This window comes from Arthroderma uncinatum (assembly GCF_011692745.1).
Source record: "Arthroderma uncinatum strain CBS 119779 chromosome Unknown scaffold2, whole genome shotgun sequence".
In the NCBI taxonomy this organism is placed as follows: Eukaryota; Fungi; Ascomycota; class Eurotiomycetes; order Onygenales; family Arthrodermataceae; genus Arthroderma; species Arthroderma uncinatum.
In genome coordinates, this window is record NW_022983864.1 from 1,425,020 (window position 1) to 1,452,945 (window position 27,926).

The 27,926-nt window shown below is 48.7% G+C and overlaps 11 protein-coding genes across 11 annotated transcripts; 6 read left to right on the forward strand and 5 right to left on the reverse strand.

Moving 5' to 3' along the window:
* Positions 1-92: 92 nt before the first annotated feature.
* Positions 93-2,212, reverse strand: GIQ15_02373 (ATP-dependent RNA helicase suv3; the record flags this gene model as incomplete). The annotated part of the gene is made up of 2 exons (XM_033549790.1): positions 93-1,089; positions 1,143-2,212. The coding sequence occupies 2 exons, from the start codon at positions 2,210-2,212 to the stop codon at positions 93-95; spliced, it is 2,067 nt and encodes a 688-aa protein (XP_033406951.1).
* A 759-nt stretch (positions 2,213-2,971) lies between these two features.
* GIQ15_02374 (uncharacterized protein) lies at positions 2,972-5,447 on the forward strand (the record flags this gene model as incomplete). The annotated part of the gene is made up of 6 exons (XM_033549791.1): positions 2,972-3,005; positions 3,077-3,114; positions 3,171-3,258; positions 3,314-3,726; positions 3,786-4,252; positions 4,325-5,447. The coding sequence occupies 6 exons, from the start codon at positions 2,972-2,974 to the stop codon at positions 5,445-5,447; spliced, it is 2,163 nt and encodes a 720-aa protein (XP_033406952.1).
* A 364-nt stretch (positions 5,448-5,811) lies between these two features.
* GIQ15_02375 (uncharacterized protein) lies at positions 5,812-6,585 on the reverse strand (the record flags this gene model as incomplete). Its single annotated transcript, XM_033549792.1, has 1 exon — positions 5,812-6,585. One exon carries the CDS (start codon positions 6,583-6,585, stop codon positions 5,812-5,814), a length of 774 nt encoding a protein of 257 aa, XP_033406953.1.
* Positions 6,586-7,007: 422 nt separating this feature from the next.
* Positions 7,008-8,470, forward strand: GIQ15_02376 (oxidoreductase; the record flags this gene model as incomplete). Its single annotated transcript, XM_033549793.1, has 2 exons — positions 7,008-7,184; positions 7,259-8,470. The coding sequence occupies 2 exons, from the start codon at positions 7,008-7,010 to the stop codon at positions 8,468-8,470; spliced, it is 1,389 nt and encodes a 462-aa protein (XP_033406954.1).
* Positions 8,471-8,795: 325 nt separating this feature from the next.
* On the reverse strand, positions 8,796-10,134 carry GIQ15_02377 (UDP-glucose 4-epimerase; the record flags this gene model as incomplete). The annotated part of the gene is made up of 4 exons (XM_033549794.1): positions 8,796-9,067; positions 9,260-9,716; positions 9,806-10,040; positions 10,106-10,134. The coding sequence occupies 4 exons, from the start codon at positions 10,132-10,134 to the stop codon at positions 8,796-8,798; spliced, it is 993 nt and encodes a 330-aa protein (XP_033406955.1).
* A 530-nt stretch (positions 10,135-10,664) lies between these two features.
* Positions 10,665-11,414, forward strand: GIQ15_02378 (NmrA family protein; the record flags this gene model as incomplete). The annotated part of the gene is made up of 1 exon (XM_033549795.1): positions 10,665-11,414. The coding sequence occupies one exon, from the start codon at positions 10,665-10,667 to the stop codon at positions 11,412-11,414; it is 750 nt and encodes a 249-aa protein (XP_033406956.1).
* A 425-nt stretch (positions 11,415-11,839) lies between these two features.
* Positions 11,840-14,524, reverse strand: GIQ15_02379 (topoisomerase II; the record flags this gene model as incomplete). The annotated part of the gene is made up of 4 exons (XM_033549796.1): positions 11,840-11,963; positions 12,036-13,449; positions 13,690-14,312; positions 14,382-14,524. The coding sequence occupies 4 exons, from the start codon at positions 14,522-14,524 to the stop codon at positions 11,840-11,842; spliced, it is 2,304 nt and encodes a 767-aa protein (XP_033406957.1).
* Positions 14,525-15,541: 1,017 nt separating this feature from the next.
* GIQ15_02380 (glycolipid 2-alpha-mannosyltransferase) lies at positions 15,542-17,023 on the forward strand (the record flags this gene model as incomplete). The annotated part of the gene is made up of 4 exons (XM_033549797.1): positions 15,542-15,592; positions 15,653-16,528; positions 16,590-16,878; positions 16,953-17,023. 4 exons carry the CDS (start codon positions 15,542-15,544, stop codon positions 17,021-17,023), a joined length of 1,287 nt encoding a protein of 428 aa, XP_033406958.1.
* Positions 17,024-18,650: 1,627 nt separating this feature from the next.
* GIQ15_02381 (proteasome maturation factor) lies at positions 18,651-19,298 on the forward strand (the record flags this gene model as incomplete). Its single annotated transcript, XM_033549798.1, has 3 exons — positions 18,651-18,653; positions 18,752-19,169; positions 19,234-19,298. The coding sequence occupies 3 exons, from the start codon at positions 18,651-18,653 to the stop codon at positions 19,296-19,298; spliced, it is 486 nt and encodes a 161-aa protein (XP_033406959.1).
* A 1,100-nt stretch (positions 19,299-20,398) lies between these two features.
* On the reverse strand, positions 20,399-21,505 carry GIQ15_02382 (uncharacterized protein; the record flags this gene model as incomplete). Its single annotated transcript, XM_033549799.1, has 3 exons — positions 20,399-20,556; positions 20,657-20,740; positions 20,827-21,505. The coding sequence occupies 3 exons, from the start codon at positions 21,503-21,505 to the stop codon at positions 20,399-20,401; spliced, it is 921 nt and encodes a 306-aa protein (XP_033406960.1).
* A 715-nt stretch (positions 21,506-22,220) lies between these two features.
* GIQ15_02383 (vacuolar membrane-associated protein) lies at positions 22,221-27,758 on the forward strand (the record flags this gene model as incomplete). Its single annotated transcript, XM_033549800.1, has 1 exon — positions 22,221-27,758. The coding sequence occupies one exon, from the start codon at positions 22,221-22,223 to the stop codon at positions 27,756-27,758; it is 5,538 nt and encodes a 1,845-aa protein (XP_033406961.1).
* Positions 27,759-27,926: the final 168 nt, after the last annotated feature.

Here is a 27,926-nt window from a genome sequence, read left to right on the forward strand (position 1 = left end):
CCAGAGCTTGGCCACATGGTTTTGTACATTAGAGGCGGGAGGAGAGTCGTTTCGAAGGATGTAAAGTATGAGAAGTGTCGGACGGTATAGAGTTAGGACGCGCTCGTAACTACAGGCTCGGGTATGTCCATAGGGTGGTCCATGACTACCGTCCCCGAAGAAGACCCGAGTTGTTCAGGGGTCTCTTCTAGCTCAGGGGTATCGGATATCGAATCGACGATACCTGTGGGCTCCTCGGCGTGGGTAGATATAAACTTCTCCTTAGCTGCTTTGAGCCGTCTTTTCCAAAGGGTTTGTTTCCGAAGTTTAGAATTGGCTGAGAATTCCGTTAAAGTGCGATCCATCTTCACCTCTACCATTTCTTTGGCGTGGGTAGCCAAGGTTCTGTCAACGAACACACCACCAAACCTATAGCCTAGCCAGAGGTAAAGAATAAGTGAACGATGGAGGGCCTCTAGAGATCGTAGATATTCTTTATCGTCTCCCGAGACGGGTTTATCCAGGATCTCAAGATCTAATTCTGGTATGTCGAGAAGTGCCCCACTCCTCTTCTGACCAACACACTCCGCAAATGCCTTGATAACTATTGCCATGACAGGATCGGTGGCACGTAAAGGCGCGCTCATAAAGACCATTTTATCCACCATGTTAAGTCCTTTGATATCGTCAAGGAGGCCGAAGGTGGCCTCTGTATCTTGGGGTTGGCACATGAAGAAAGGCGAGTCGGTGCGGGAAACTCGTTCTAGGCGCTTGTAAATATAGCCAGATGGTGTGTCAGGAGGAAACATGTTTGAAAATCTCTCGACCACACAATCCAAGGGAAGAATCCCGGCGGCGTCCAGAGGTTGAGCCTCAGTCATCATTGCTTCTCGGATGTATCGAAGGTCGCCCTCTTCAAGGCACGTTACAAGGCCGACGTTTTCGTTATTATCTTTTCCATTCTTGTTGCTGAAAGAGTTAGATGATTGAGCTGCACTGCGGTATCTTCCAGCTCTCCCCCCTATTTGCTTAACTTCAGATACCGAGAGTTGCCGGATGCCTGTTGGTAATCGCTTCATTACTGAGTCGAATATGATTCGTTTACAACTCCTAAAACCGCGATTAGTACGATTAAGTCTTAAGACGGTTCGAACATGACTTACAAGTTCAACCCCATGCCGATGGCGTCACTCGCGACAAGGAAATCGTAGTCATTATCGGGATCATTGAATAGATCCGCTTGCTGAGCACGGATTTCTGCTGGCAAGCTTCCATAGACGATGGCGGCCCTTCGGCCAGTTGCCTTCTCGATCTCCTGTTTTAGGGCGTGAATGCCGACACGAGAAAACGATACAACGCAGTCCCCCTTCTCTAGGCGTTTGATATCACCTTTTAAACTTGACGTCATTGTCTTTAAGGGATTAAGTCGCTTGTAATTATGAATTTCAAGCGTATCACCCATCAACGACACGAGCTGTCGAATTAACGGAACAGCTCTCTCCTCACCACAAAGATGTAACTCCTTAGCCTGACACCCTAGAACAGCTCGAGTCCAAGCCCACCCGCGATTTGGATCCGCTATCATTTGAATTTCGTCAATAACCCCAACCTCGACCTCTTGGCCAATGGGCACCATCTCCACAGTGTTGCTGAAAATCGTTACACGGTCGCCTTCTGGGACTCTAACCTCGTCGCCAGTGATCAGAGCGCATGAGATGCCCTTCTTGTTTAGACGAGTGTATATCTCATGTGCTAAAAGACGTAGCGGGCCACCGTAGAAGCCACTCTTTGCCTTTTCCAGCTTTTGAAGGGCATGGTAAGTTTTCCCCGAGTTGGTGGGCCCAACATGGAGGTGGATCTTCCTCTGCATGCTCCGAGCAACAGGATACCATTCCGGAGGGAATCTAAAGTCCGCTAAGGTGTCTTGTCCTGTGGCTATCGGTGAGAATAATTTGTCAAGCTTGTAATCCCGATACAGTCTCTCCAGATATTGAATCATTCCACTGGACCCTTGCTTTCCAAACATCCGCCGCAGAGAAACTTTCTGTTCGAATTGCCTCCCATCGTCGTCTTTTAAAAGGGACCTTTCTTTGCAAATTTTGATGACGGAGGCTTGAAATTTATTCCAAGAGGCGAGTTCCGATGCTGTCTGTTCTAGTCCTTTTTTAATAGTTTCCAGACACTCAGTCAATGCGAGATTAAAGCGGTCGTCAAAGGTACTCCGTCCTATCATTCTTATAGCACTTGGGCCTTTGGGTTTCCATGGCTATCGTGCATATAAAAGGTGGTTAGCTTGGATATTCTATAGAGAAAAGAAGTACTTTATAACGCTCACCTTCCCGCTCCTATCTCCGCCTTGTTCGTGTTTATTTCCTCCCCTTGTCCTCCTATTACCAGCCCCATCAAAGCCACCCCATCCAGGGCGTCCTTTCAAGACCGTGATCTTTGGTTTGTCGTGCGGTACGGATCCGCTGAAGCTCCGGCTTGATATAGAGGTCGGCACGCGCAAAGCGCAACGAAGGCATAACCCTTGAGCCGGCCGCCGCCATGATTGCATTCCCGCGATAGATCCGTAGACTAGCTCTCAAGCTAATTGAGTATGTTCAGGAGAAGGGCCGTCATCGAACGCAGTTCCAACCGTTGCCATAAGTTGAAGCTCCCATATATAAAAAAAAAGAAGAGGCGTCAATGATATCCACGTGACGCGGTTAAACCCAGTGATATAATGACTAAGCAGGCGGTGGACCGTGAAACACGCGCTTATTCCAAAAAGCGAGGAAGATCGGCGAGTGGGATATGAAGTCACGGCGAAGCTCTGGCGATGTCTCAAGGATAAACAAACTAGTTGACACGTTGGCTGGGACCGACTGCTGGAGCTTCTGGTGAATATTCGAACCTGCGATCCTCCTTGAACAAGAGTGAATAAGAGAGGGTTACTCAATAGCAAGTGGTTTAGCTGCTTACAGGGGCGCATGGTCTCTTGTTTAACAAGATGGATGCCTCATTGATCGAGGTTCAACGCCAGGGTGAGCAGCAGCCTTCACCCTTTTCGCTGGGCCATCATCCGAGGACTGGAATGCTAACTCCTGTCATCTAGCTATCCTGGAAACTGTTCGCCATGCTGGAGGAAGAGAAGTAAGCGTCCACCGACTCTATATACAAAGGCGTGGGGCTAAGATAACACCATCAAGTGGAAAGTGCTTGTGGTGGACGAGGCAAGCAGGAAATTGATCGATAACGCTGTCAAGGAAGACGACATTTTGAACGAAAATGTTACCAGTATGCGAAGTTCCAGGCCCTGATACAAACGCCAACCAGCTCACCGCTTGCAAAGATATTGAACAGATCGAACACCGGAGGCCGCAGAACAAGGATACAGATGCCTTATACATCCTATCATCTCTCCCCCATATCGTTGACTGTGTTATGGCGGACCTTGAGAGGCGCCGTTATCGGAGATATTTCTTGGTTTGGACATCAAGTAGGATATCAATCCATACCACGCCCCCTAAACTCGACCACCCGCTCACACCTGCTATTTTAGATCTTGACCCTCAACTAAGAAGTAGAATCAATGGTTTCAGCGCTTCAAGAGAGTTGATTGCCAATATGCAAGTGATAAATATCAATTACTTTCCTCGAGAGTCTCGTTTGGCTATCTTCCGTGACCCCTGGAGCTTCCTTACGCTCTTCCATCCTGCGTGCAATAACCTTGTGAGGGGTCACCTTACAGAATTAGCACAAAAGGTTTGCTAAGATACCCTTTAACCAGTCAATGTTAGGTTTGTGAAGCTAATACACGTCAGATCGTTTCTGTTTGTGTATCCCTGAACGAGTACCCTCTTATCCGATACTTTCGGCCGAAGGATGCCTCTCATGAAGCCAGCGTCCTATGTTCTCATCTAGCTCGTTTTGTACAAGAAGAGCTGGACGAGTATGCTAAACATCGAAGAGATTATCCAACACCATCCCCGAGGCCCAGGGGTGTGCTCTTCATTACTGATCGATCCATGGATCTTGCCGCACCATTAGTCCATGAATTTACATATCAAGCCATGGGCCATGATCTTCTCCCAATAAAGGAAGGTGACAAGTTGACTTACCGGACTGTCCTAAACCAAGGGCAGGAGAATGAAGAGACCAAGGATATGGATATCACTGAAGGCGATAAAATTTGGGTGGAGAGCCGACATCTACATATGAAGGACCTACTGGGGAAACTTGCTGAAGATTTTAAAAAATTCAGAGCCCAGAATCCCCAATTTGCTGACAGGTGAGAGCTAACCGCCCTTGATACCTCTTCCATTCATCCATCCTGTTCTTCTAACTCTCCCCTTCTAATAAGCGATCACCCAACTTCCGTCAATACAGTCAAGGATATGCTTGCTGGCTTGTCAGACTTCCAAGAGGGCAAGAATGCATATACACTCCACCTTAACATGGCCCAAGAAACAATGCGTCTATTCCAGGAACGGAATCTTGCAGAGATCGCGACAGTCGAGCAATCACTTGCTACCGGAGTTGACGAAGATTTTCGGAAACCTAAAAACATTGCCGAACAACTCGTCCGCCTTCTTGACCACGAATCTGCGGGGCCTTCTGAAAGATTGAGGCTGATTCTGCTATATGTTTGCTACCGTGGTGGGCTCCTCGCTGGTGACATCAAGAAACTTCTCGCACATTCACAGCTTCCCCCGCAAGATGCGGAAGCTATCTATAATCTTGGTCTTCTAGGGGCAAGAGTAGAAAAGCCTCTCAAGGATCCAAAGCCACCGGCTCAGCCGTTATTTCCACATAAGCTACCACAGCAGCCACAAGAAGATGATGTTAGCATATCGCGATTTGAACCAAACATCAAATCAATGCTACAGGAACAAATACGTGGCACACTGGACACCACCGTATTCCCGTACACACGCCCTTATCTAGAAGATGACAGCTCGCCTCAGGACCAGGTGGCTCAGTCTTCCCTACGAAGCGCGAAACCAACATGGGCGCGCACTCGACCAGTTGCCGGCGACCCCCGTCAACGAATTATCGTATTCATGGCTGGTGGCGCGACTTATTCGGAAGCGAGAAGCTGCTATGAGTTATCCCAGCAAACCAACAAGGATGTTTTCCTCGCAACCTCTCACATGTTCACACCAGGTCTATTCTTACGACAATTGAGAGATCTAAGTGTTGACAAAAGACGACTGGATCTACCCGCGGAACGACCCAAACCGCAGGCCCCAGCCCACCTGTTTGAGAGAGAGCCAGCTCCCAAGCCCATGGCTCCTGCCCCTCCGGTCGGCGGAATGGCGTCGATGAACCTCAACAATGGCCCTGAGGCTATCAAAAGAAAGCCAGCAAATGGGACACCGGGGGCGCCTCCCGCTCCCGCCGCTGCTGCTCCACCTTCTTCAAGCGGTAAACCCGCCAAAAAGGAAAAGGACAAGGAAAAGAAGAAACGTCATTTCTTTAAGTAAAGGAGCCGGTGAGAGGATTGGTGTAAGTATTCTCTATTTCTTCCAGCTGCCCTGGCCACTATACCCGCACGTCTGATATTTGCTTTCCCCTTAGCATGGCATTTTCAACTTTTTTGATACCATCTATTTTACCACTTGCAAGGATTTTGATTTTGGCATGGCGTAACTGGTTGCCTAGCATAGTTTGTGTCTGATGATAATACTCCGTACACATAGTTACTCCAATTAATCAACTCCAGACCCTCGAAACCTTACAACGTTTAATCCTCAAGAACTTATAATAAATATTGTTAGAATATTAATGCGCTAGTGCTAATTTAAGGTGTATTATTCTAACTCTCGATAAAATGATACAATTATTTGCTCACCTCCCTAGATATTTCTCCATATCCTCAATCCGGTAAAATGCGTCCCGTAATTTCTCCCCACGTTTCTTCTTCTCTTCCTCTTGCAGCCGAACTTGCTTTGCGTTGAGTTTCCGTGCATTCTTTACCTTATCAGCCTCCTCCTTTTCCTGTAGTAGTTTAAGGCGCCGTTTCTGTCGTTTCCCTCCATCGTTCTCTACTTCATCCCTCCACGATCCCACTCCTAGCCCAACCGTATCGTTTTTTATCTTGGGCTTAAGTGGAATTTGTATACCTGATCCAGTTGGTCCAAGACCTGTGCGAGAATCAGGATCCCATCCATACGAGGAGAGGTACCTGAAGCCTGTTCCAGTCCTATCTATGGCAGAAGGCGGGTGAGAGTGCGGCAGGCACACTTGATGCGCCAGAGAAGCTTCATGCGGTGTATATTCGGGTAGTTCGCTGACCGAAATCTCGGGCTCTTCTTCGTTCACGGGCTTCCGCCGCTTGGGAATGTCTTTAAGAGGGAGGCGGCAGATCTCACATAGCTCTGTGTCTGTGGAGTGATTGGTAGTCGAGCCAATATCTGACCGACTACTTGATGGAAGCACTATAGAGAGATATTTTTCAGCTATAGATGAAGCACCTGGAGCGGGCGACGAGGATACTGTTGCGGGAGCGGAGGTCGTTGATAGAGTGGCCGTGTCTCTAGATGGGACGAACGGGACGCGCTTTCTTTTAATCCCGGCACCAAAGGCCGCTGGCATCGAGTACTCATCGCCGTCAGAGGCCATTATCCTGTAGCTCTCCGGTGGCCAGGCTGATGATAGCACGAACAAAGTCCTTCACTTCTTCAAAGCGCTCAGTTTAATGTTTGAGGCCCAAAAGGTTGCTGTTGATTACATAATAACCTTAAATGTAAGTCGATTCCAACTTTCCATGATATTATTTATCTCCGGCTCAGTTCAGTTATATTGTAATCTCCGCAGCACGCAGACGGCTTCAATTCGACTGTTATTTACCTCCCAGAACCAAATTTGATTTCTCTACGGACTGCCAACGAGTTACGAAGCATCAATTCGACACCCTCGCCACACAGCGTTTTTCAAATCCACACGTTTCCGTGCAGCGTCTCGAACACCCATAGAATGAGCATTTCAGTATAGATCGATTTTTCGATACCTAGCCTTGCATTGGAAAACAAACAATCGACGTTATGCCTCTGCCTCTTCTTGCTGAAGGCGCTTCCCGCGGCCTTTCGGGCATTCCTTATGGATATACCGCGCTGAAAACAGCAGCGGGTCTTATCGCGGTAACGGCATTAAAACGATACTTTGGGGGAGCCAGGAATGTGGCAGATCGAGTAATGCACTCCAAGGTGGTTATGGTTACGGTATGGATAACTCTGCAAATTACATTACCTGCTGCTGTACCCCTTAAGCTAACTACCTCATTATTGAGAAATAGGGCGGGACATCTGGCATTGGTGCGGCAGTCGTAAAGGATCTTGCAACTCGGGGTGCTCAAGTGATATTACTTACGCAACACTCTCCCTCTGACCCATTTATTGTCGATTACATTGAGGATCTTCGTACGTCAACTGGCAACGAACTCATATACGCTGAACAAGTAGACCTTGCGTCGCTCTATTCCATCCGACTGTTTGCGACAAAATGGATCGATAACAGCCCGGTGCGGCGGCTTGATATGGTTGTCCTTTGCGCGAATACTCAAAAGCCATCCTCCTCTCGGGCGTCTTACGGAACAAGCGAGGGGCTACAGGAGGAATGGCAGATAAACTACCTTGCAAACTATCATTTACTGAGCATTTTGAGCCCCGCTCTACGAGCACAACCGCCCGACCGCGATGTACGAATTATATTCACCACCTGCTCGAGCTATATCGGCGCCAATAAGCTAGACTTGAAGATTTTAGAAAAAGCAACCGTTGCCCAGCCTCCTAGCAAATCATCGACGGGAGCAGCAGCGAACAAAAAGATCAAAAATGGGCCTGAAGCGCTGGTAACAAGCAGCAGCATGTATGCGACATCTAAGCTTGCGTTAATGATATTTGCACGCTCATTCCAACAACATTTAACTTATACCCCACGAACCGACAAACAAAACAACCCTCTCCCGCCACCGCCCGCTCGCGTTTTGGTTGTCGACCCGGGATTTTGCAGAACACCCGGAACCCGTCGATGGCTAAGCGGAGGGTCCTTATGGGGTCTTTTGTTTTATCTCATAACCTGGCCAGTATGGTGGCTTGTACTCAAATCATCTGACCAAGGTGCACAGAGCATTCTTATGGCTGCAATGGAGGCCAACTTTAGTGGCGTGGGAATTACGGCTGTCATTAGTCTTGATGAGGTCAAGAATATGGCTGGTGAAAATAGTGACATGACTGGCCGTAAAAAGGTTGGGATCGAAGGCGGAACCCTCTTGAAAGAATGCAAAGAACGCCAGATTCTCCGAAGTGAAATAATGGATGAGAAAGTGGGTAAAGAGCTGTGGGAGTTTAGCCAGCGGCAGATTGAGCACAAGGAAAAAGAAGCCGCTCTTCTCAGGGCAATGGAGAAGAAAGCGAAGGCAGAAGAAGAAAAGGGGAAGGAGAAGGAGAAAAAGTCACCCTCTTCAAAAGAGAATGAGAAGCCAGCAGAGGCAAAGAAAAAGAAATGAGCTTACTGAGTCATGATATATGGTTAAATCTAGAAACTAAAAGGGGTGTGTAAACACAGTTGATGGTATATACTGGGTAGGTTCACTCCGAATGCCGCAATGCCTCTCTGGACCTTTCCTATCCATTTAGTAGCCTTACCATAACCGCTGGTATGTACACCCATAGCCGTAATGTCATTATCACTAGCAGATATTCCTTCGCGTTCCTTTTGCAAACGGAGTGGGCAAATCAAAATCTAAACATACAACTAGAAAGCGCTTTAGACGTTGCAACACCTGTATTCAACCCTTTTGCGCATATGTCTTTACTCTATTGTCTCTGCGTTTATTTTGCTTTCAGCTTCGCAAGCAGCTCTTCAGGCGGACTCTGTCGGTATCCTTGAGGGTTATTGTCCGTCCATCGCCACAAGTCCTCACAAGCCTGGTGGAGGTCTCGTTGAGCCTTCCATCCAAGTTCCTTGTTAGCTCTTGAGGGATTGCTGGTAAGGTCCAGAACGTCTCCATCACGGCGAGGAGCAACCTCGTAAGGCAGGTCTCGTCCAACAGCGGCGCTGAAGGCCTTGACCATTTCGAGAACGGTGCTTCCTTTACCAGTCCCTAGATTCCAGGCACGAACACCGGGGTGATTTGCGCGAAGATAGTTGAGAGCTTGAAGATGGCCAGCTGAAAGATCTAGAATGTGGATGTAGTCACGGATAGCAGTGCCATCGTGAGATGCGTAATCTAAGCTCTTAGTTAGCGGCCGAACAAAATATATCAAAAGTTCTTTTTTTGGGGGGCAATTCATACCATCTCCGAACACGAGGAGTTTTTCTCTCTTTCCGTTTGCAACTTGAGCTAGGAGAGGAAGCAAGTTATATGGAACACCCTGAGGATCTTCACCCATGATTCCGCTGGGGTGAGCACCAGCGGGATTAAAGTACCGCAATAAAGCGGCATTCCACTTCTCCGCATTTTCTGGCTTTCCAGCCTTCCGCGCTCTAGTTCTCTCCGCGTTGATAACATCGGTAATAGCGGATTCAATCGCTACCTTGGTGTTGCCGTATGGGTTCGTTGGGCCCAGGGGGCATTCCTCTGGGATTGGGATCATGTTTGGGAAACGCGTGGCGTCGCCGTACACGGTTGCTGAGCTCGAGAAGACAATGTTGTATACATTGTGGCGCACCATCGAGCGTAACAGGCAGAGTGAACCATGGACGTTGATGTCGTAGTAATCTAGCGGACGTTCGGTGGACTCTCCAACAGCCTATCCAATTGAGTTAGCAACGGTATCTACGGTGGCCTGCAGATAGAACAAGCCAGGTTATCACGCTTTATGCCCGCTAAATGACTAACCTTCAAAGCAGCGAAGTGAATCACGCTGTCAATATCCGGATGCGCGTCGAAGACCTTATCAAATGCCCCCTCATCTCTAACATCGAGCTCGACAAACTCTGGGCGCTTTCCGCAGATCAATTCAATCCGGTTAAGGGCTTCCTGTGAGGAATTGTACAGGTTGTCGACAACAACCACTTTGTATCCTGCTTCGAGCAGGGCGAGGGCCGTGAAGGACCCGATATAGCCCGTCCCTCTTGAGACGTGCAACAGCAAGTCAGTCAATGGCAGCAACGAGCATTATAAATATGACATGCTTACCCCGTAACAAGAACAGATCCAGTTGCCATGGTAGTGATCGTGAGGAGATGTGTAGAAGATGTGTAGAAGATGCGAGTTTGAACTGCTTGACGCGGCCAGGAGGCGGGGTATTTCGAGATACGCCGGGCGCTTGATATACGTTACTAAAGGATGCGCTTACTAGTTACGCCAACTATAACTATTTCCGAGCCGCATATGACGACACAAGGGCGTTTCAGGTCTCTGATAACTATCAGCATGGATACCTGATTTATAGCGGCTGGGCTATATAAGACAGCTTATTAGGATGTCAAAGGAAGTAACCACAGCTACTACTTCACTGAACCAGGCTGCGAGCAAGCATACATCGACGGCGGCTTAAATATACTCGCAACTAGCGGCGCCAGAAGAACACTACAGACGCGGTGGAACAATTTAGTATAAAAGCGAACCTCAGAAATCAGCTAGAAGTTGATGAGAAGGAGAATAGTTGGCGCGGATCCCTACGCAGTGCACAGTTACGAAACCCGTCTATATAACAACCATACACCGATCGAACTCTCGATCAACCTCCTAGACCATGAAACTGCTCATATTCGGAGCTACAGGTGCAGTTGGCAAGTTGACAGCCCGAAAGGCGATCGAGCATGGCCATGAAGTGACGCTTCATGTCCGGGATAAAAGCAGAGTGCCAGAAGATATCTCAAGCTCTGATAAAGTCACGGTAGGACTTCTACTTCTTCCATTTTCCAGACAAAACATGCTCGGATATCTACTGATTCCTTTTAAGGCAATATTCGAAGGTTCTCTATCCGATGAACCCTCCCTCTCTGCAGCCATCAAGGGCCAGGATGCAATCCTATCATCCATCGGCCCTAAGAACATCTTCGGTGACTACGGCCGCCAATTCACGGATGGATACCGTCTAATTATCAAATTGATGCACGAGCATGGCGTTCGTCGTATAATTGCCATGTCAACGATAAGCGCTTATGATGAACGTGATAGATTTACTTTCATGAGATCAGCCGCGTACTGGACCGTGCACCTGCTAGGCCGTCGAGCGCAAAAGGAGATTCTCGGTATTGGGGACGTGTTCAAGAAGGACGGCGAGGGGTTGGATTGGACGCTTTATAGGGTAGGTGTGCTTGGGGATTCGAAAGAGGATGGCCGTGTGGCGCAGGCAGGCTGGGTTGGGGACGGTAAATCGACCATCTACTTGGAACGGAGGGATTGGGCGAACTGGATGATTCAGGAGGTCGAGAGGGAGGAACCGATGTGGGTACGAGAGATGCCAGTGATTTCTTCTCCGTATTCAGCAGCGTTGTAATGGGCTTGTGGGCTTGTAGTGTGATGAGAGAATGTACCTTGTAATATTTCCTAAATATTCACGTTACGATGGCATGATTTTCGGCAGAACTCCCAAATGTACATCGTCCATTTCATAATTTTTGTAGTATCTTCCAGTTACCAATAATATGTAGCAATAGCCCGCAACCATGCCAATGACCTATACCACTAAGCCTCGGAGCTAAGTATCATATGCACCCTTCTCTAGGAAAGGAAATGTAGCCGGTGGAGAAAAACAGGGGGGTATAATGCCCAAGTTCATGTCAATATCAAATAAACGTAATATGAGATAGCAGACCGGGTGCAGCGTTAGACGACACGGTTACATTTCGCAAATAAAAGAAGAGTGAAAAAGAAAACAGAGAAAAAAGAGGCAAAGAAGCTGAGGGGATAAACGTAGAATGATTATCCTAGGAGTTCAACGTCAAGCCCAATAGCACGCATGAACAGGTTGACGTTGCCCAAACGCTGGCTCGCCATGTCTGCTGGTAGCGTTTTGCTTTGAGCGACGGTTTCCATGACTCGATCCCTATGATGGAGATGGGTTAGTATAATTATTGTAGCACGGTAAGGGAGCGACTTTGGAGGTGGGAGTACTCACTTGACAGCAATGACCAACCGCTGCTGCTGCTCTGGGCTTGCACCAATACCCATAGCAGCAAGGAATTGCCAAACATACATGTCATCACCGCTATTGATCGTGCCAGGGAAGATGTAGGCAAGAGTAGGCTCCAGGCTGTCAAACAATCGGTTATAAACCTTAGTCCACTGCATCAATTCCTGCTCTGGGACGGAACCGGCTTCCTTGACCAGCTCTGCGCGACTCAACAACATGGTCAAAATTCCAAGGCCAATTTTCGTCCTCGCCACGGTGTGGACGTGCGTTTTATCAATAACCAATCCGAGCAGGCCGATGACGATGTGGATCGGAGCTTCGGTCACATATCCTAGTAAGCTAGGCATTACAGCCTGGTGGAATAAATCGATCTCTTCACGCACGGGTCCAGGTGGTTGGGATTCGCCTGGTTGAAGTTGGGCTCTGGATACGACGTCTAGGGTATCCAAGTGGTAGATGATCATGGTTAGCATCGTGATGCGCTGCTCCTGGTCGATTTGGTGGAAGATTCGGGGGACGGCTTTCTTGCCCTTTGGATACGACAAGAATGCAACGAATGGGTGGATGGTAGCTGCTACTGAGTCTATTGGCTCCAAAACCTTGGTGTTTTCCCATAATATCTCTTTTAGCGACTGTATCTTTCGCTTCCATTCCATTTGTCGTTCCACGGCTTCTTCATCGTCCTCTTCCGGGTTAGGGGGTGGTGGCATGAGGCGCTCAAGGTTCTCCATCTTCATCAATATGGTATACACACTCTCGATGTTCTGGAGAATTGACTTGCGGTCACTCGGGCTGAGCTGCGTTTTCTTTGCGGTTGATGGCCGCTGGCCGTCAGAGCTCTCCGGACGCTTGATGTTGAGCAACGGCTTGGGGGTCTTGGCATTACTAAATGATATCTTCCCCAGACTTCCTTCAAGGATGAGTTGTTTGTTCTTGGGTTTTAGTTTAGCTGCTTCCACGGCCCTCTGTACTTGCTGCTGCATGCGTTGCATATGGTTGTCACCGCTGTAATGGGATTTTCTGTTCATATTACCACCGGAACGTCCACCAGTCTGAGATAGGTATGTCTGTGCAAAGTGGCCGAGGGGTTGTCGAGGATGTTGACGGGGAGCACCGCGGATTTGGCTGTATACCTGGTAATAGAAATCTTCGGTGAGAAGAGATTCTGGGTTTGCGTCACCGGTGTTACCTGTGGCCGTCACCAGTTGCTGTAGCTGTATTCGAGTAATAAAGTTCTTATCCTGAGGCGTCATCAAACCATTCCCCTTTGAAAGGAGGAATATCTTGTGGTTCCTCTTCGCACGTTTTGCGTCTTCCATTAGAATTGCATTCCTCTGTTCTTCCGGCAGCTCCATTATCTTTGGGTTCATTGCTGCAGGCATATCCCCATGAGCTGCCACTGGGTGATCCATTGCATACGGTCCTTGTGACTGAGGTCGACGGGCAGATGCACCCTGTCGCTGCTGATGAGGGGGTTGTCGATGTTGCTGATGCTGTTGATGCTGTTGATGATGCTGCTGCTGCTGTAGAAGATGCAGAGGGAAGTTAGGGCCTGGCATTGGGCGTTCAGGGTGCTGCCGAGGTGGTTGCTGTTGCTGGAAGCCATGAGGTGGGTGATACTGTTGGTGTCTATCAACACCAGGGAATTCTTCAGCGGGGAGATGTCCATGTCCATCTAGATGGTGCGGGGGTTGATGTTGATGGGGAAATGGCATCGGTGGCATGCCTGTAGGGAGCATGGCACCCGGAAAGTGCTGGGGCGGCGGTTGGCTCTGCTCCTGCTGCTGCTGCTGCTGTTGCGGTGGTGGTCTCATAGCTTGCATCCGCATCTGGGCCTCCACCTCTTCCAAGCTAAGCATCTTCCTCGGCGGTTCAGCAGGCGCAGGAGCTGGCTGCTCTTTTTGAGCTGGCTCGGGTGCCGCCTTTGCTTTCTGCGTAGCTGTAGTTCCCCATACGCTCGACTTTGCCTGGATCTCAGGAATGTACCCGGGATCCTGATACTTCTCGTATCCGGTTCGTTTGGGAAGCGTAGGCAGGACTGGTCGAGCGGCGGTGTCGGATGAGCCGTGCTGCAGGTTATACAGCACCTGTTCCTCGCCCAAGACGTTCGTCATCTGAGCAGTGTTTCCAAAGAAATCAAAGTCCTTGCCCACCGGCTGACTCTGCTCTCCCGCAGCATCGCCAAACGTGTCGTCGTTGAAATCGTCATTCGCCTCGTCGAGCTGGTCTCCAAGCCCGTCGTAGGTATCTTCAAAGTCAATTCTAAAATTGGAGAACAGATCAGCGTCATGCCACGAGCGCATAGATTGGGAATATAGCTGTAGAACTCACGCATCGTCATCGTTATAGCCCGACCTGTCCGCTGTAGCGCGAGCAACCTCCGCAAACGGGTCTGGGGCCTCAAAAATGCCCCTCTGCGCAGACGCTGCCGGACGGTTCTCCGGGAGCGTGGCGTCGAATCCAAAGAAGGACATCTTGTCTGGGTGCCGACCAACCGGCTGGCGGGATGGATAGAGAGTCTCCAAGTCTGGTGCGGTCAGTGGGTGAATATCTTCAGTTCTTGATATTCGATATTCGTTCTTGATATTCTCCCACTGAAGAAGTTGAAGTCAGCTAGCTTGGCATTAGTCAGCATACTCCGATATATACAGATAATCTATAACATATATAAAGAAGATGTAAAGATAGATGTAAAGATATAAAGATAGATATACGGAGTAAAGATAAAGCTATAGCTATGAGTGAATAGATTAATACAGTACTTGCTGTATGGTGCTTGTTCGCATCTGAGCTCTACGTACTTCGCATGCTAGTAACTACTCCATACCTATGTATGTTGGATAGACTGACGAAGCAACAGAGAGAAAAGACGTATACGAGTACAACACTGCTCCTTTGTCGCATCTACCAAGTACGGGGAAGCCATGTAAATCGCCACTGCAAGGCCAGTCGCCCCCACTGGTGTATCAAGTTGTGCTGCGACCTGAGGCCAGCAAGACGTTTGCAGGGAAGCCGTCTACCAAGGCGAACGGCCAGGAACGAGCAACCCGTCCACCGTCCAGCCCGTCCAGCCCGTCCAGCGTAGAACCAGCATATACTTGCTTCCAGAGAGCCAGGATATAAGCAGGAGAAGAAAAGGGGGTGACTAAGCTGACTTTTGCCTTCTCAACCTTGAGCCTTGCCTGAGGTTTGAAACGCTCCCTGACTAGTCGAGACGCCCTGCTCATCCACGCGGCTCTGTTGGCCAGCAGTACAGACGTGCAAGATATGTGAATAGTCCTCCGACCTGCCCTCGCTTTCATCCCTTGCCTTTTTTTCTTTTCTTCTCTCTAGCGCAGCCATAGACACTGGTTGGCATCACTCGCATGCGCCTCTGAGCTTGTCTCATTCCCTCGTTTGCTGCGCAAGGACAGCTTATCTATCAAAGACGAAGACGAAAACCTGTATACGCGAGACACTGCTATCGTCTGTTGGATACTACAGCCTTCAAGATGAACGCAACCCAGGGCAAGTACCTGCGGTACATACTCTTTGCGATCCTGGTAAGTCGTCTGAACATGGGCGTATCTACGGTGGAATCCGCGAGACTGATCTGATCAAAGGGACTCGCCATCATACACTTCATAACCTCCTCCTCGTTGCCGATTCCCAATGCAAGCGATCTCGGCCTATCCTACCCCAAAACAGGCGAGCAAGCCAAACCAACCGTTCCAGCTGGTGAAAACAAGGCACCTACGCCCCCGGTAGCTCCTCCACAGCAACAAGCTCCTAAGCCAGACGCTCCCAACACAGTTACTCCCAAGCCAGACGCCCCTAAGCCGGCTGCTCCAGGTTCTCCAGCTGGAGGAGAACCCTATGAGCGAGTGAACGCGACGTTTGTGACTCTGGCAAGAAACTCGGACATTTGGGAGATTGCAAAGTCCATCCGTCAGGTGGAGGATCGCTTCAACAAAGACTACCATTACGACTGGGTTTTCTTGAACGATGGAGAATTCTCCGATGAGTTCAAGAAATTCACGACTGCCCTGGTCTCCGGAAAGACACACTACGGTCTCATTCCAAAGGAGCACTGGTCGTACCCGGAATGGATCGATCAGAACAAGGCCGCAGAAACCAGGAAGATCATGAAGGCGAAGGAAGTCATCTACGGAGACTCTGAAAGTTATAGACACATGTGCCGCTACGAGTCTGGATTCTTCTTCCGACATGAGCTCATGATGCAGTTCGACTACTACTGGCGAGTGGAACCCAGTATCGAATACTTCTGCGACATTCACATCGATCCGTTCAAGTTCATGAGGGACAACAAGAAGAAATACAGCTTCGTCATCAGTTTGCCCGAGTACGAGGCAACCGTCGAGACGCTTTGGAAGAGCACCAGGAAGTTCATCGACCAGTACCCGGAGCACATTGCCGAGAACAACAACCTAGAATTTATTAGCAAGGATAATGGTAAAACATATAACCTGTGTCATTTCGTAAGTACATGCCTGCCGATCATATACTCGATGTGTAGCCGCTAACTTGTCGCTTCATTAGTGGTCTAACTTTGAGGTTGGCGACCTGAACTTCTTCCGCTCGCAAAAGTACCTGGACTTCTTCAATATTCTGGATAAGGATGGCGGCTTTTTCTACGAAAGATGGGGTGATGCCCCTGTCCACACCATCGCCGTCGCTCTGATGCTGAACAAGGAAGAGGTACACTTCTTCAATGACATCGCATACAGACATGTCCCATTCGTCCACTGTCCAACTGGAGAACAGACCAGATTGGATTTGAAATGCCATTGCAATCCCTCGGACAACTTTGACTGGAAGGGCTATTCATGTGAGTTCTCCTGTCCCATCTGTTAGAGGCGTTATCAAGTCTTGAACAACAACTGACAATGTAACCCGAATCAGGCACTACTCGCTACCATGACATCAACAAACTAAAGAAGCCTTCTGGTTGGGAACAAGAGAGGGATGCATAGAGGCTCAATAGCCTTGCTCGTCGAGTCTCCACTCATACAGCTAAAACTGTAAGGATGTGCTATACTTTTTTTTTTCTCTATTTCACCATTGATCTTTCTTCATACGATATCACGCCTACGAATGCCTAGACCCCTCTTGGAGGATGCCAAAATTGCCATAATTCTAGAGTAACACCGTTTATTTTCCCCTTTGCAATATCAAATCTTCTCAGCGTACGACGTACGTACTTTTTACTCGCTATTCCACCAACATTATTAACGAGCACCTCACAACTCTTCCGGGCTTACTTTCTGTTCTTGCTACCTGTATATAAATCTGGGCTGGAATTCGCGAGGCTTTTGTTTTTAATTCGCATCTGATGTCTTGATGGGGTCAGCTGGGATTGGCTGGTTGTGATAGGATCTCTAAGAAACAAAATATATCGTTTTCTTTAAGTCTGGCTGACTGGCTTGTGATAATATACAAATGTAAAGCATAAAAGATAAAACGTAGTGCAATTGTCACCATTTATCTATACAGCCCAACCTACTCCTAACCAATAGATTTAAAAAAGTACCGCTGGACGGTCATCCCTCTGTTATACATCCTTATTACGTCGAAGCCTTTGGCTTCTTCGTTCCATACTTCGATCGACTGGTCAACCGACCTCCAACACCGCTCTGGATTTGGCAAATTAGTATCACCAATCATCTTTAACTCAGTCACGGAGTCACTGCACATACCAAATCAAGCGCTCCACGAACAAGTCGATATTTCACACCGGGACAATCCTGAAGTCTCCCGCCTCGTACCAGGACGACACTGTGCTGCTGGATATTGTGGCCTGGATAGTATAAAGAATTAGCACACCATCTTTCGCACAGGAATAACTCAACCACCAAAATCTCCATACCTTCACCAGGAATGTAAGCCGTGATAACCTTCCCAGTACTCAGCTTGACTCTCGCAGACTTTCTTTCTCCGGAGTTGGGCTTTTTGGGCTTCTCAATCTGGGTCTTCAAGCACACTCCTTTCAGCTGAGGGTGGTTCGCGAGAGCCGGCGATCGCTTCTTACGTGCTCTCTGGCCAGTCCTGCATCCTCGGAGAACCTGGTTTAACGTCGTCTGTAGCTGTGAGGTAGTGGAAAAGTTCTTATGGAAGGCGTTCAAGGGAGAGGCTCGGAGGAGACATTGTGCCTGGACGGATGGAGCGATTGTCGGGAATTGGCGCTGGATTATATGGCGGAAGAACCGCGTAGTGAGAGTTGAAGGAGACAGTGCCATCGTGGTATACCCTTCCTGGCGTCGGGGAGTAAGCTGGTATGGGCCTTGCTGTCGCTGTCGCTGTCCCTGTCTCCAGTCGAAGGGAAGCAACCTTCAACTTTGATATTTGACGTCACGTGATATACTGCTAAGGAACTGCCATGTTGGTCGCTGTGTGCAGACCGAAGAGCTTGACGTGTGTTTTGGCCTGCCTGGAAACACTTTACAGAGCTTCGTCGCTTCTTGCTCTATCTCTGCCTCAACGCCTCTCTAGCCAGTCCTGTTTTCCTGCGATTGACGAGTGGTTAGCTAGATATTGATACCGGCCGCCTTACCGAACGATATACAAACGAAACTCCCACGAAACGAGCCTCCAACTTTAGCCATGGTAGAGTACCCGTCTGGTCATAGTAGCAGCTCTGGACTATCCCATCCATAGAAGACACGCTACATGAGACGTTCCCCCTTTACTAACATATCGAACAGTCTCTCCGCATCGCCCCCCAGACCAACTACTCCTCGCAAACCTCCAATACCTCCAAGAAGACCCCACAGCCACACCTCCGCAACGGTGCCCCGTCCGCTCCAGGTCTCCCAGATACTCTCCGTTCCAGCCTTACCGCAGCCCCAGAGACAGCTGGCCTCCAAAACACAGCTTCTACTCACCCCCTTGAAGCTCGTCTTTTAAACTGGCGCCAAACTCAGGATGCCATGAAGATGGAGACCATTCGACGGATACATGGTATCGCGGAGCCAGTACGACGTGGTATGGAGTTGAAGATTGTACGTGACAGCCAGTGGAAGCCGGCAGTTCTAGGCGGCAACATGCAGGGAAGTGTACATGAGGATATCTTGTCGTTAGGAGGTCGAGAGTCAGAAGTTACATGGGAGGATGTCTATCCAGGTATGTATACGACCAAGAGACTGTCCAGACGTACGAAAGGAAAGTTGCTAATATCGTTGTGTAGGAGATGAGCTTCGGGAGCCTCCAAGCTTCCATGATGAGTTGGAGCACCGACTGAAGATGAACTGATATGCCTCGTTGTACATTCCTGTTTACTGGGGGATAGATTTGCTTTCATTATGAGACCAACAGCTTGCCAATTGCGAGGAAGCATATATTTTTGTGTATCACCAACCCTGATCATACATACTTGTGGGGGTGGTGACCGATGCTGGCTTATTAGATACCATGTTTACGTGCCGATGCTACAGCGTTGTGACACCGAATGCAAACAAATCTATACCCTAATTATGACATGTTTTCACGTTGTAGAAGGCCACCAATAATATGCGTAATCCTCTCTGTTTGAGTTATATCTCACCTTAACTGCAAAAGCATTATGACTTTCGGCGTAGTTGAGCAGGGTGATTGGCCTCAATTGTAGAAAAAAATTAGTTTATCCCAGTCACACCTAGAAGGCTCTATAATGAACGGATAGCCGGACAAGTAAATCAGCAGTAATCAAAACTTAGAGAGGAAGCGTTGGCTGGCTGTACAAGGCGTCGTGAAGGGCTCCCATAAGAATAAACTCGCAATCAATGAGTGTAATGCAACGGTACATCACCGGCGCCCCTGGGTTCGTGTGCATTTTAAAGCCGGAGGATATGTATGAATAAAGAGGAACCGGTAGGAGGTGGGATGTGGCGGGCACCGCCACTGCAAGAGGAGGTGGTTGGGCGAGATCAAAGGCAAGGGGTAATAAAATGATACACCAGGGCGTTTAACAAGACTGAATGCAAAAGGGAATAATAGTTGACTAAATGCAGGAGAAAAACAGACCACCGAGCCCAATCGCCTATTCCGACCATCAATTCGCTGTACATATATCATCAAGCAGGAAACTGGAAGGGAAATCAAGGCCAAAAGCAACATAAAAAAAACAATTCAAAACGGTTAGGGGAATCAGGAAAACCGGGAGCAAGGAGACGAGGGTAAGGCGTTATGGGCGCATGACAACTTATGCAAACTCCAGGCTGCACCGCCAAAACGAGATACTGAATTGAGGTAGGAGAACAGTCGTGAAAAAGGTATGAAAGAATATGTGCTCTTGCGTGAAAAATCTGCGGCCATCACCACCCAGAAGTGGATTGGATCGGGGGGACACGAATTTTGATACAACGCTGAATTGACTATAAAATGACACAGCGGCAGCCAGGGCTTCTTTCGCTCTCCTCGTGGTCCCGGCTCTGGGTGCTTTTTGTAGCCTTCGAATCCTCCTCGTCGATTATCACCTGTGGCTTAACGGTCATGTGAACAACGTTCGGGCCTTCCCGGTTGAATCTACAGTCTGCACGGGCAGTCAGTATATATGGATCTTTTATGGTGGTAAATGGGATGTGGAGGAAGAGTGAGACGAGATAGTTGATTTACAAAGTAGAGAGACATACCGGAGAGGGGTGCTTTATCATCCAACATCTTCCCAAATGATATCAGACGGATAGCCGCGGGCGAGGATGGGCGGGATATCCAGTCTAGTAGTAATTTGAAACAAAACACAGTCAGCTATCGATGCTTCATGTATGATGAAAGAGTTTACGCGTTGTGACTTGGTGCATACCTGATCTCCATTCTCTCCATATTAATTCCTTTAACGTATATACAGTCATGTTAAAGGGGTCATTGTCGGTCACATTCACCTCCCGCTTCCGTAGGTATTTTCCATCAAGTTTAAAGGGGTGTTTGCCGCCGGAGGTAAGGAGGATATTTAGCAATAAAGTAGGTCCGTCGTTGTCGGAAATAGGGGCGACTTGGGATTGGTATGCAGAGCTGGAAGGCTGGCCGTCTACCGCTGCTCCAATACTCGATTGACAGGCATTTTCCGGTGACGCTGGATCAACATCACCAGCAGCCTCCGGTTTTGTTTCTGGCTTCGTTTCAGTTTCAGACTCTCCCCGTTGTTCCTGTTGTAACGGCTGCTGTGATTGCTGTGGCTGTTCTTGTTGTTGTTGTTGTTGCTGTTCTGAGGACGAAGGCGACTGTTGTGATGGCTGCGGCTCGGTATCTTTCGATCCAACGACGGGATTGATAGCGGAGTCTTCCACGGTCCGGTCCTGCTGGGTCAACACGCCCTGTTCCTCTTCGAGCGTGCGCATATTCTCCGGTGAAGCGGGAGCTGAGGTCTGAATGGACTTGTCATGTGAAAGTCGTTCGGTCTCTGATCGCGTGGTAGGATCGTTCGAAGGGTTCGGCGCACAGTTAAGGCCCGTATCCTTTCCTGCTTCGTCCATAGATGCCATCCTCTCGATACTCCAAGGTCCGGAATCACACCCTTGGGTTCCTGGCGTTCCGGTACGTAATGCAACGAGCGAAGGTTAGGGAGGCGAAAAGACGGGAACGTTGCACTCGGAAGAAGAGAGCGGCTGCGTGGAGAGGCAAAGAAGCTAACGGAGAGCAAGCGAACGTAAAGCGTGCTAATATTCTACAGCATGCTGGTGGAAGAGAGATGGAGGCAAGGTGAAGAAGAATGTGTGGTGCCGTTTGCTGATCGATGTTGATAATAAGACGGGGGTGGAGATTCGGGGTTGCCCCCAAACACCTAGCAATCTGACACTCCTAGCACTTAGACACCTTAGCCTTAGCACTCTTAGCTCTTAGACACTCTAGGGGCCTCCTGCAGAGACGTGTATAGTGTATGGATAACGACAAGTAATAAGCTGTAGACCTCCTGAGCAGCTGCTCCTTCGTGAAGATAGCTCTCTCCGCCCGTCGACCCTGTGAAGGAGTGATATCACGTGACTATGAACCTCCTCCATCCAACAAGAACTCGCGATTTAACGGAGATACATACAGGATGAACGTCTAGTGCCCTGAAACCCTGCTCGTGCAGACAATGGCAGCAAAGCTTAGCCTCCGGTAGCGGTCGTTAGTCAGTGCTACGTCGGACTCTTCTCGCCAGATCACTCCAGATGGGATGGGCTGATCGCAATGCTGTATTCCGATCTATCCAAAGGCATGCATTCGAGAGATCTCAAGCAGAGCAATGCCGAGACGGGCTCGATTCGGTCTGCGTCTGGCTCTGCGCATGATCCAAAGCCAAAGTCTGCCGGTGCTGCTAGCTCCCAGGCAAGCTCCAACTGTCGAGCTTGTCTGCTCTCCGTTCACGATGAGAACTTCTCGCGGGAAGACGTTCTGTTCAATCGGCAGGCCCTCGGTGACTGGGCGGTCAAAGTAGGGGATCTCATTGAGCTGTCGGCGTTTCATGGCGATCCGTCAGATTCTCAGCAAGAGGTGGAACCGTCTGGCAGCAACGTCCAGCAGGATGAGGCCGGCGGCAGCTCATCACGAAGCCAGAGCGGTGGTGGACGGTATAGTCCCTTGCCCGGCCATCGAGACCGCAGTGATAAGGCGGTGCCTGACTCTTCCCAGAGCAAGGGGAATTTCCTTTTCATCGTCAAGCAGATGCAATCAGAGATCCTGGGCAGGCATCCAAATATTCCTATATCAGTTTCAAATCAGGTGGCCAACAGGTTCGGGTTCAAGAAACGGTCCCGGGTTATTTTGACCGTGAAGCAGCGGTCCCAATGCTCGGCAACTCATGTCGAGCTGGTATTTCGCGATCAATTCTTGCTACGCTCAGATATGTGGCGGCTGGCAATGTCTGAACTTTTGGACCGGCCACTTTACAAGGGCCAAAAGATAGTCTTCATGAACAGTGTAAAAGCGACAGTCAAGTCTATCTTTCAGGGTGGCCGAAAAGTAATGGCCGGATACTTCACCCCGCGTACTATACCGATCTTTAGAAGCGAGTCTGCAAGATATGTCCTCTTTATTCAGATGTCGAAAGAGATGTGGGATTTCAATACCGAGGGGACCGGTGATATTCTCTTTAGTCGAGTGGTCGACGGCCTTTTACCGGAACTCTTCAAACGATGGGCGAGCATAGAAGCTCGCCACCTCGTTACCATCGTACTCTTTACAAGGGTTCAATATGACCATAGTTCTTCCAACGAGTTCAAACCCATGATACTCAACAGCAGCTCCCTAAATCAAACCCCAACAGTCGAGACTGGGTCCAGTGTGCAGGATTTTTATCGTGTTGTCGTCAATGACATGCCGAGCGGCCGATGGACTGCCATCTTGGACGAGCTGAAAAGAGAATTCAGGACATTCCTGCGTGATATTTTGGTTCCGCCGCCCCACGACTCAAGAGATCCTACGTCTGTTGAAGGTTCTCCGCCAGTCACTACAACCGGCAGTTCGCCTACCATTGCGGGCCATCTTACTTCGGCGATCAAAGGCAACATATTGGAAGCTATCAACATTGCTTCATCTTATCTAGATTTTGAGTACGTTGGTCGTGACCTGGTTAGGACGGGGACATCGATTGTTGTCATCACTCCGGGCTCGGGCACGTTTGAAGTAGCGTTTGATACTCTCGCCTTGACCTCAGATGTTCTAGGTAGCCGTTCTATCGGCATTGACCTTATTTGTCTGAGTCCCATGCCGCTACACTCAGTTCCACTGTTCAAGTATAAAATCCCGACGCGGCGATCATCACGCGCATCTAATTCTACTTCGAAGAGTGGAGCAACTAATTCTGAACCCTCCGAACTTGCATCACCAACATCTACTACGACCACTATTGCCGCCTGGCCCCCTACCCCGAAACCACCCCAATTGTCTGAATCGCTGTCAGGGGCCATTTATTCAAGACCTGATGTCGAAACCAACCTTGACCCAGAAGAATGGGGGTATGGAATCCCTTACTGGATTGATATATCATTTTGGGGTGCTCATAACTACCAGGATAAAAAATGGAAGAAGGATAACGTCACGCCACCGGCGTTTGGCACAGTTGCGCCACAGCCGAAATTATTCCAGCCCAAAGTCCGAATGTACGAGATACAAATGATGGGTGTAATGGAGAGTGAGCAGTCAAATATATCCATACCTAATCTTCACGTCGGACATTCTGTCATAGATGACACGGCTGTACGCCCACGCAGCGCTGAACTTGGCGCTTTGAACTCTCCTTCGACATTGGCTTCACATAACTCGTCACACAAGCCTCAAACACGCGATAGAGAACGGCCGGGGTCATTTATGTATAGCTTCAAAGACTCTAAAAAGCTAATGATGTCTTCTCAAGAGAAGCGGCGCACAAATATAGCGGAATGGATGGATTCGTACGACCAACTAGCATTCCACGTACACTCTAAAAAGAGAGCTCCGAGGCCGCAACGCAAACCTAAATCGACAGGCGTCTCTAACATTTCTAACGCTTCCAGACGAGCATCACAACAGCCATCCCGCGCCTTAACATATGCAAGAGGCCCAGGCGCAGTTACTCCAACTCGCCCAAGCGCTGCATCCCCCGTTTCTGGTTCTGGCACAAGCTTGAGCAAGGAGGTATCAGCTCCTATTGCCAAAAAGCCAAGCCATAATAAGTCCAATCTCAAGGATATGTCCAAACCTCCAACCCCACGTAACACCCGTTCGATTAGCTTTGCGTTACTTGGATTTGGCCGTGCACCCCCAACTGCTACTGCGAGTACCGAGGTGAAAACGGAGTATGCGAAGGCACTACCAACAGCAAGCGGAAAGACGCCAGATGAAACTCCATACGATTTTCCCAAAGCAGATGACGTTTCTCAATCATCCAGCACTTTCCTTCCCATCGTAACAGAACAGCAAAAAATAGACGAATCTAGTGCTTCGGAAGTTATTCCTTCGAGACCAATATCAATAAGAACTGCAGTTAGTCATGCTCCAGAAGAAGCTACTATAGATGCAGCATCGTTGGATGGTTCTTACACTGCTCCAGCAACGGAAGTGCGCCATGAACAAGGGAGCCTGTTTGAAAGCCATGCCGCTCATGGCTCCAAACGAACTGGTCGTAGGCTAGATATGGCCAACAAGAGTACTCCGGCCTTGGGTATCTTTGTTCCTTCTCCGGAGAAGGCGTTAGCCCCTTGGATAAAACATGTTAAGCCATGGAATCCTCCTAAACACCTTCCTACACGAGAGAGCTGGTTTGGACGATGGCATCACGTTTACCCACGGAAACCAACTACCTCATCAGTCAATTGGAAAAGTCTAAAATCTCCTGCTGCGCTACCTTTAACTACCGAGGAGTTCCCAGCGGAAGATGAGTTGGAAGCTAATTATTTGCAAACTCCGTACACGGTTTATCAAGATGAAGACTCGGAGGCGTCAGAAAGTCCCAAAACACGGGATGCGCTTTTGCGAGAAATGATTGCGCTACGGTTGTCTCATGGCTTTCAAATAGTTCTCAGAAACCTACGAGAGAATCTTACCTTTGGAGATACTATTTTTGACCTTAGTGCTCTGGCGAAAAACAATGTGACTATATACATGTCGATGGGTGGAATCATTCATCGTTTAGTATGTGTTGGTGGAGGCGAAATTGAAGTTACCCAGTTCACGCGCAAACCTCTCAATGGCTATTTGCAGGATTCAAAGGACTTGGAAATCACGTATTGCCCTGCCGTCAAAACGATTTTAGGAACACAGTATCGGAAAAATTGCATCCGCCTCGCATTATCTCAACTCGAATATAATTGGAATTTTGCAGATTCGTTTCTTGCAGGTCATCGAGATCACCTGGCTGATTCTTCACGCCAACTTAAACACTGGCGTACTCGCTTTGTTTTAATTCCTGTTCATATTTCAACGAACTCTCGACGCCCAAACTCATCCTTAAATGAGGACAATGAAGAGGAACGCCATTTGATGGGTATTTATCAATTAACCCAATTTTGGCAACGATATAAATATATGCCGCCAGAAGAAAAGCGATTCCAATCGACTGGCATGAAGAAAAAAGATCAAAACCCTTTGAATATCTTATATCAAACAAGTGACCCGTCTGTTGTCGTTGCAACTGAACTTGACAGACTCTTGCTTGAAGATCCAGGCCTCGATAACCCGCCCGCACAGCTCCTCCCTGAGTCAGAGTTGCTTCAAAAGTCTTCCATATCACTATCTTCCGTCGCTCATGCAATGCAGTCCGAAAAGGGGGTAAAGATGATGGACAGAAGATGGCATTGGCGACTCCATTATAACTGTTTTGTTGGAATGGAGTTGACGACCTGGCTAATAAAGAACTTCAGCGATATTGATACTCGCGAGGAAGCTGTTCAATTTGGAAATGAGCTCATGAAACATGGCCTCTTCCATCATGTACAGCGGAGGCACAACTTTAGGGATGGGAACTATTTCTATCAGATAACCGATGAACATAGAATGGCTAGACCTGAGTCTAAAGGCAGTTGGTTCCAGCCATTCAAAGGTGATAAATCCACTCCCAGCACCCCGATGGCTGTGGACGGGGCAAGAGACTCGCCTTCCAGTTTCCGTTCGAGATCAGAAAAGAGCTCAGATGATGGCGGAGGCAGAAGCGAGCCTCTTCCACCACCACCAAGGTCTCTGGCACGAAGCAAGGTTGCTATATGGCTGGCAAAAAGCATGAAATACGACTTGGATCCTCGCAAACGTTCAGATCGCCCAGAGATAATCGACCTTCATTATGACAGGATTCATAACCCAGAAAACTGCTTCCACATCGAGTTAAGCTGGATGAATGCGACACCCAAACTGGTTGAGGATGCAGTCGTATCATGGGCTGGACTGGCTGAGAAGTATGGGCTGAAGTTAGTCGAGCTGCCACTCTCCGAGGCATCCTCGATTGTCGAGTCGCAGGTCTTCAGACGTCCGTTCCCGATCAAGCTTAAACATCCGCCACCCGAGCCTCCATCCGCGAACCACTTTACCTCCACATCTTTCGCGTCTCAAAGTGCTCCAGACCGTCATTTTTACCAAAAGGCCATTCTGAAAAAGTTCGATTTCATTCTTGATTTCGAGCCTTTTAGCGCGTTCCCAACAGACGTCGAGGTATCTTATTCGTGGGGTAAACCTGACTATAGACTTCCACAATATGTTCACAGATCGGGAGCAGTCCTCGCCCAGATCACAGATGAAGGAGACTTTTTACTCTTGACCAATCGTCTATTCAACACCTACCACCCTTCGGTCGTGATAAAAGAATCCAATAAATTTGAGCGGGGCGAATACTTCCGGCCGCGTGCATCCACCATTGTTGACTCTACGCTTTATGATCGTGGCTCTCCGCACCTATCGCCAGTTGTGCGCAGCTCTGGAATCAACGGCTTCTCACCTGCTGTCACACCCCAATCTCAACAACCTGAACAGGTCAATGTGTATCAGGCAGCAGTTGATATGAAGGATAAATTACAGGCATTCTGCGATGACAAGGAGAAGCTTGATGCATTCTATGCTAATGCCGCAGCACAGGGGAGGCCAATTTCTACAAAGGCTAGTCCTACAAACACGATGACTTCTGAGTCGTTGATTCCGTCACTGGTGCTGCCCGATAGTGTGGTACGCCATTCAACTTCAAGCTCGGCAGGGAAAGTGCCTCAAAGGTCTGCATCCATAGATTCAGTTGTGGTGCAACACACGACCCGATATAGTCCAGCGTATGACCCTTCGAGAACTCCCCAACTTTAACACAATAGCCCATATAACCTGGCTATCTACCCCATAATATGGTCCTCATACTGGCAGCCTCGTGGATTTATCAACCTCATCGTTACTACTTGCCGTTTAATATTGCGCTTGATCCATCATGTAATATATATTATTTACTTTAACAATGTTATTATACCCCTTTCATAA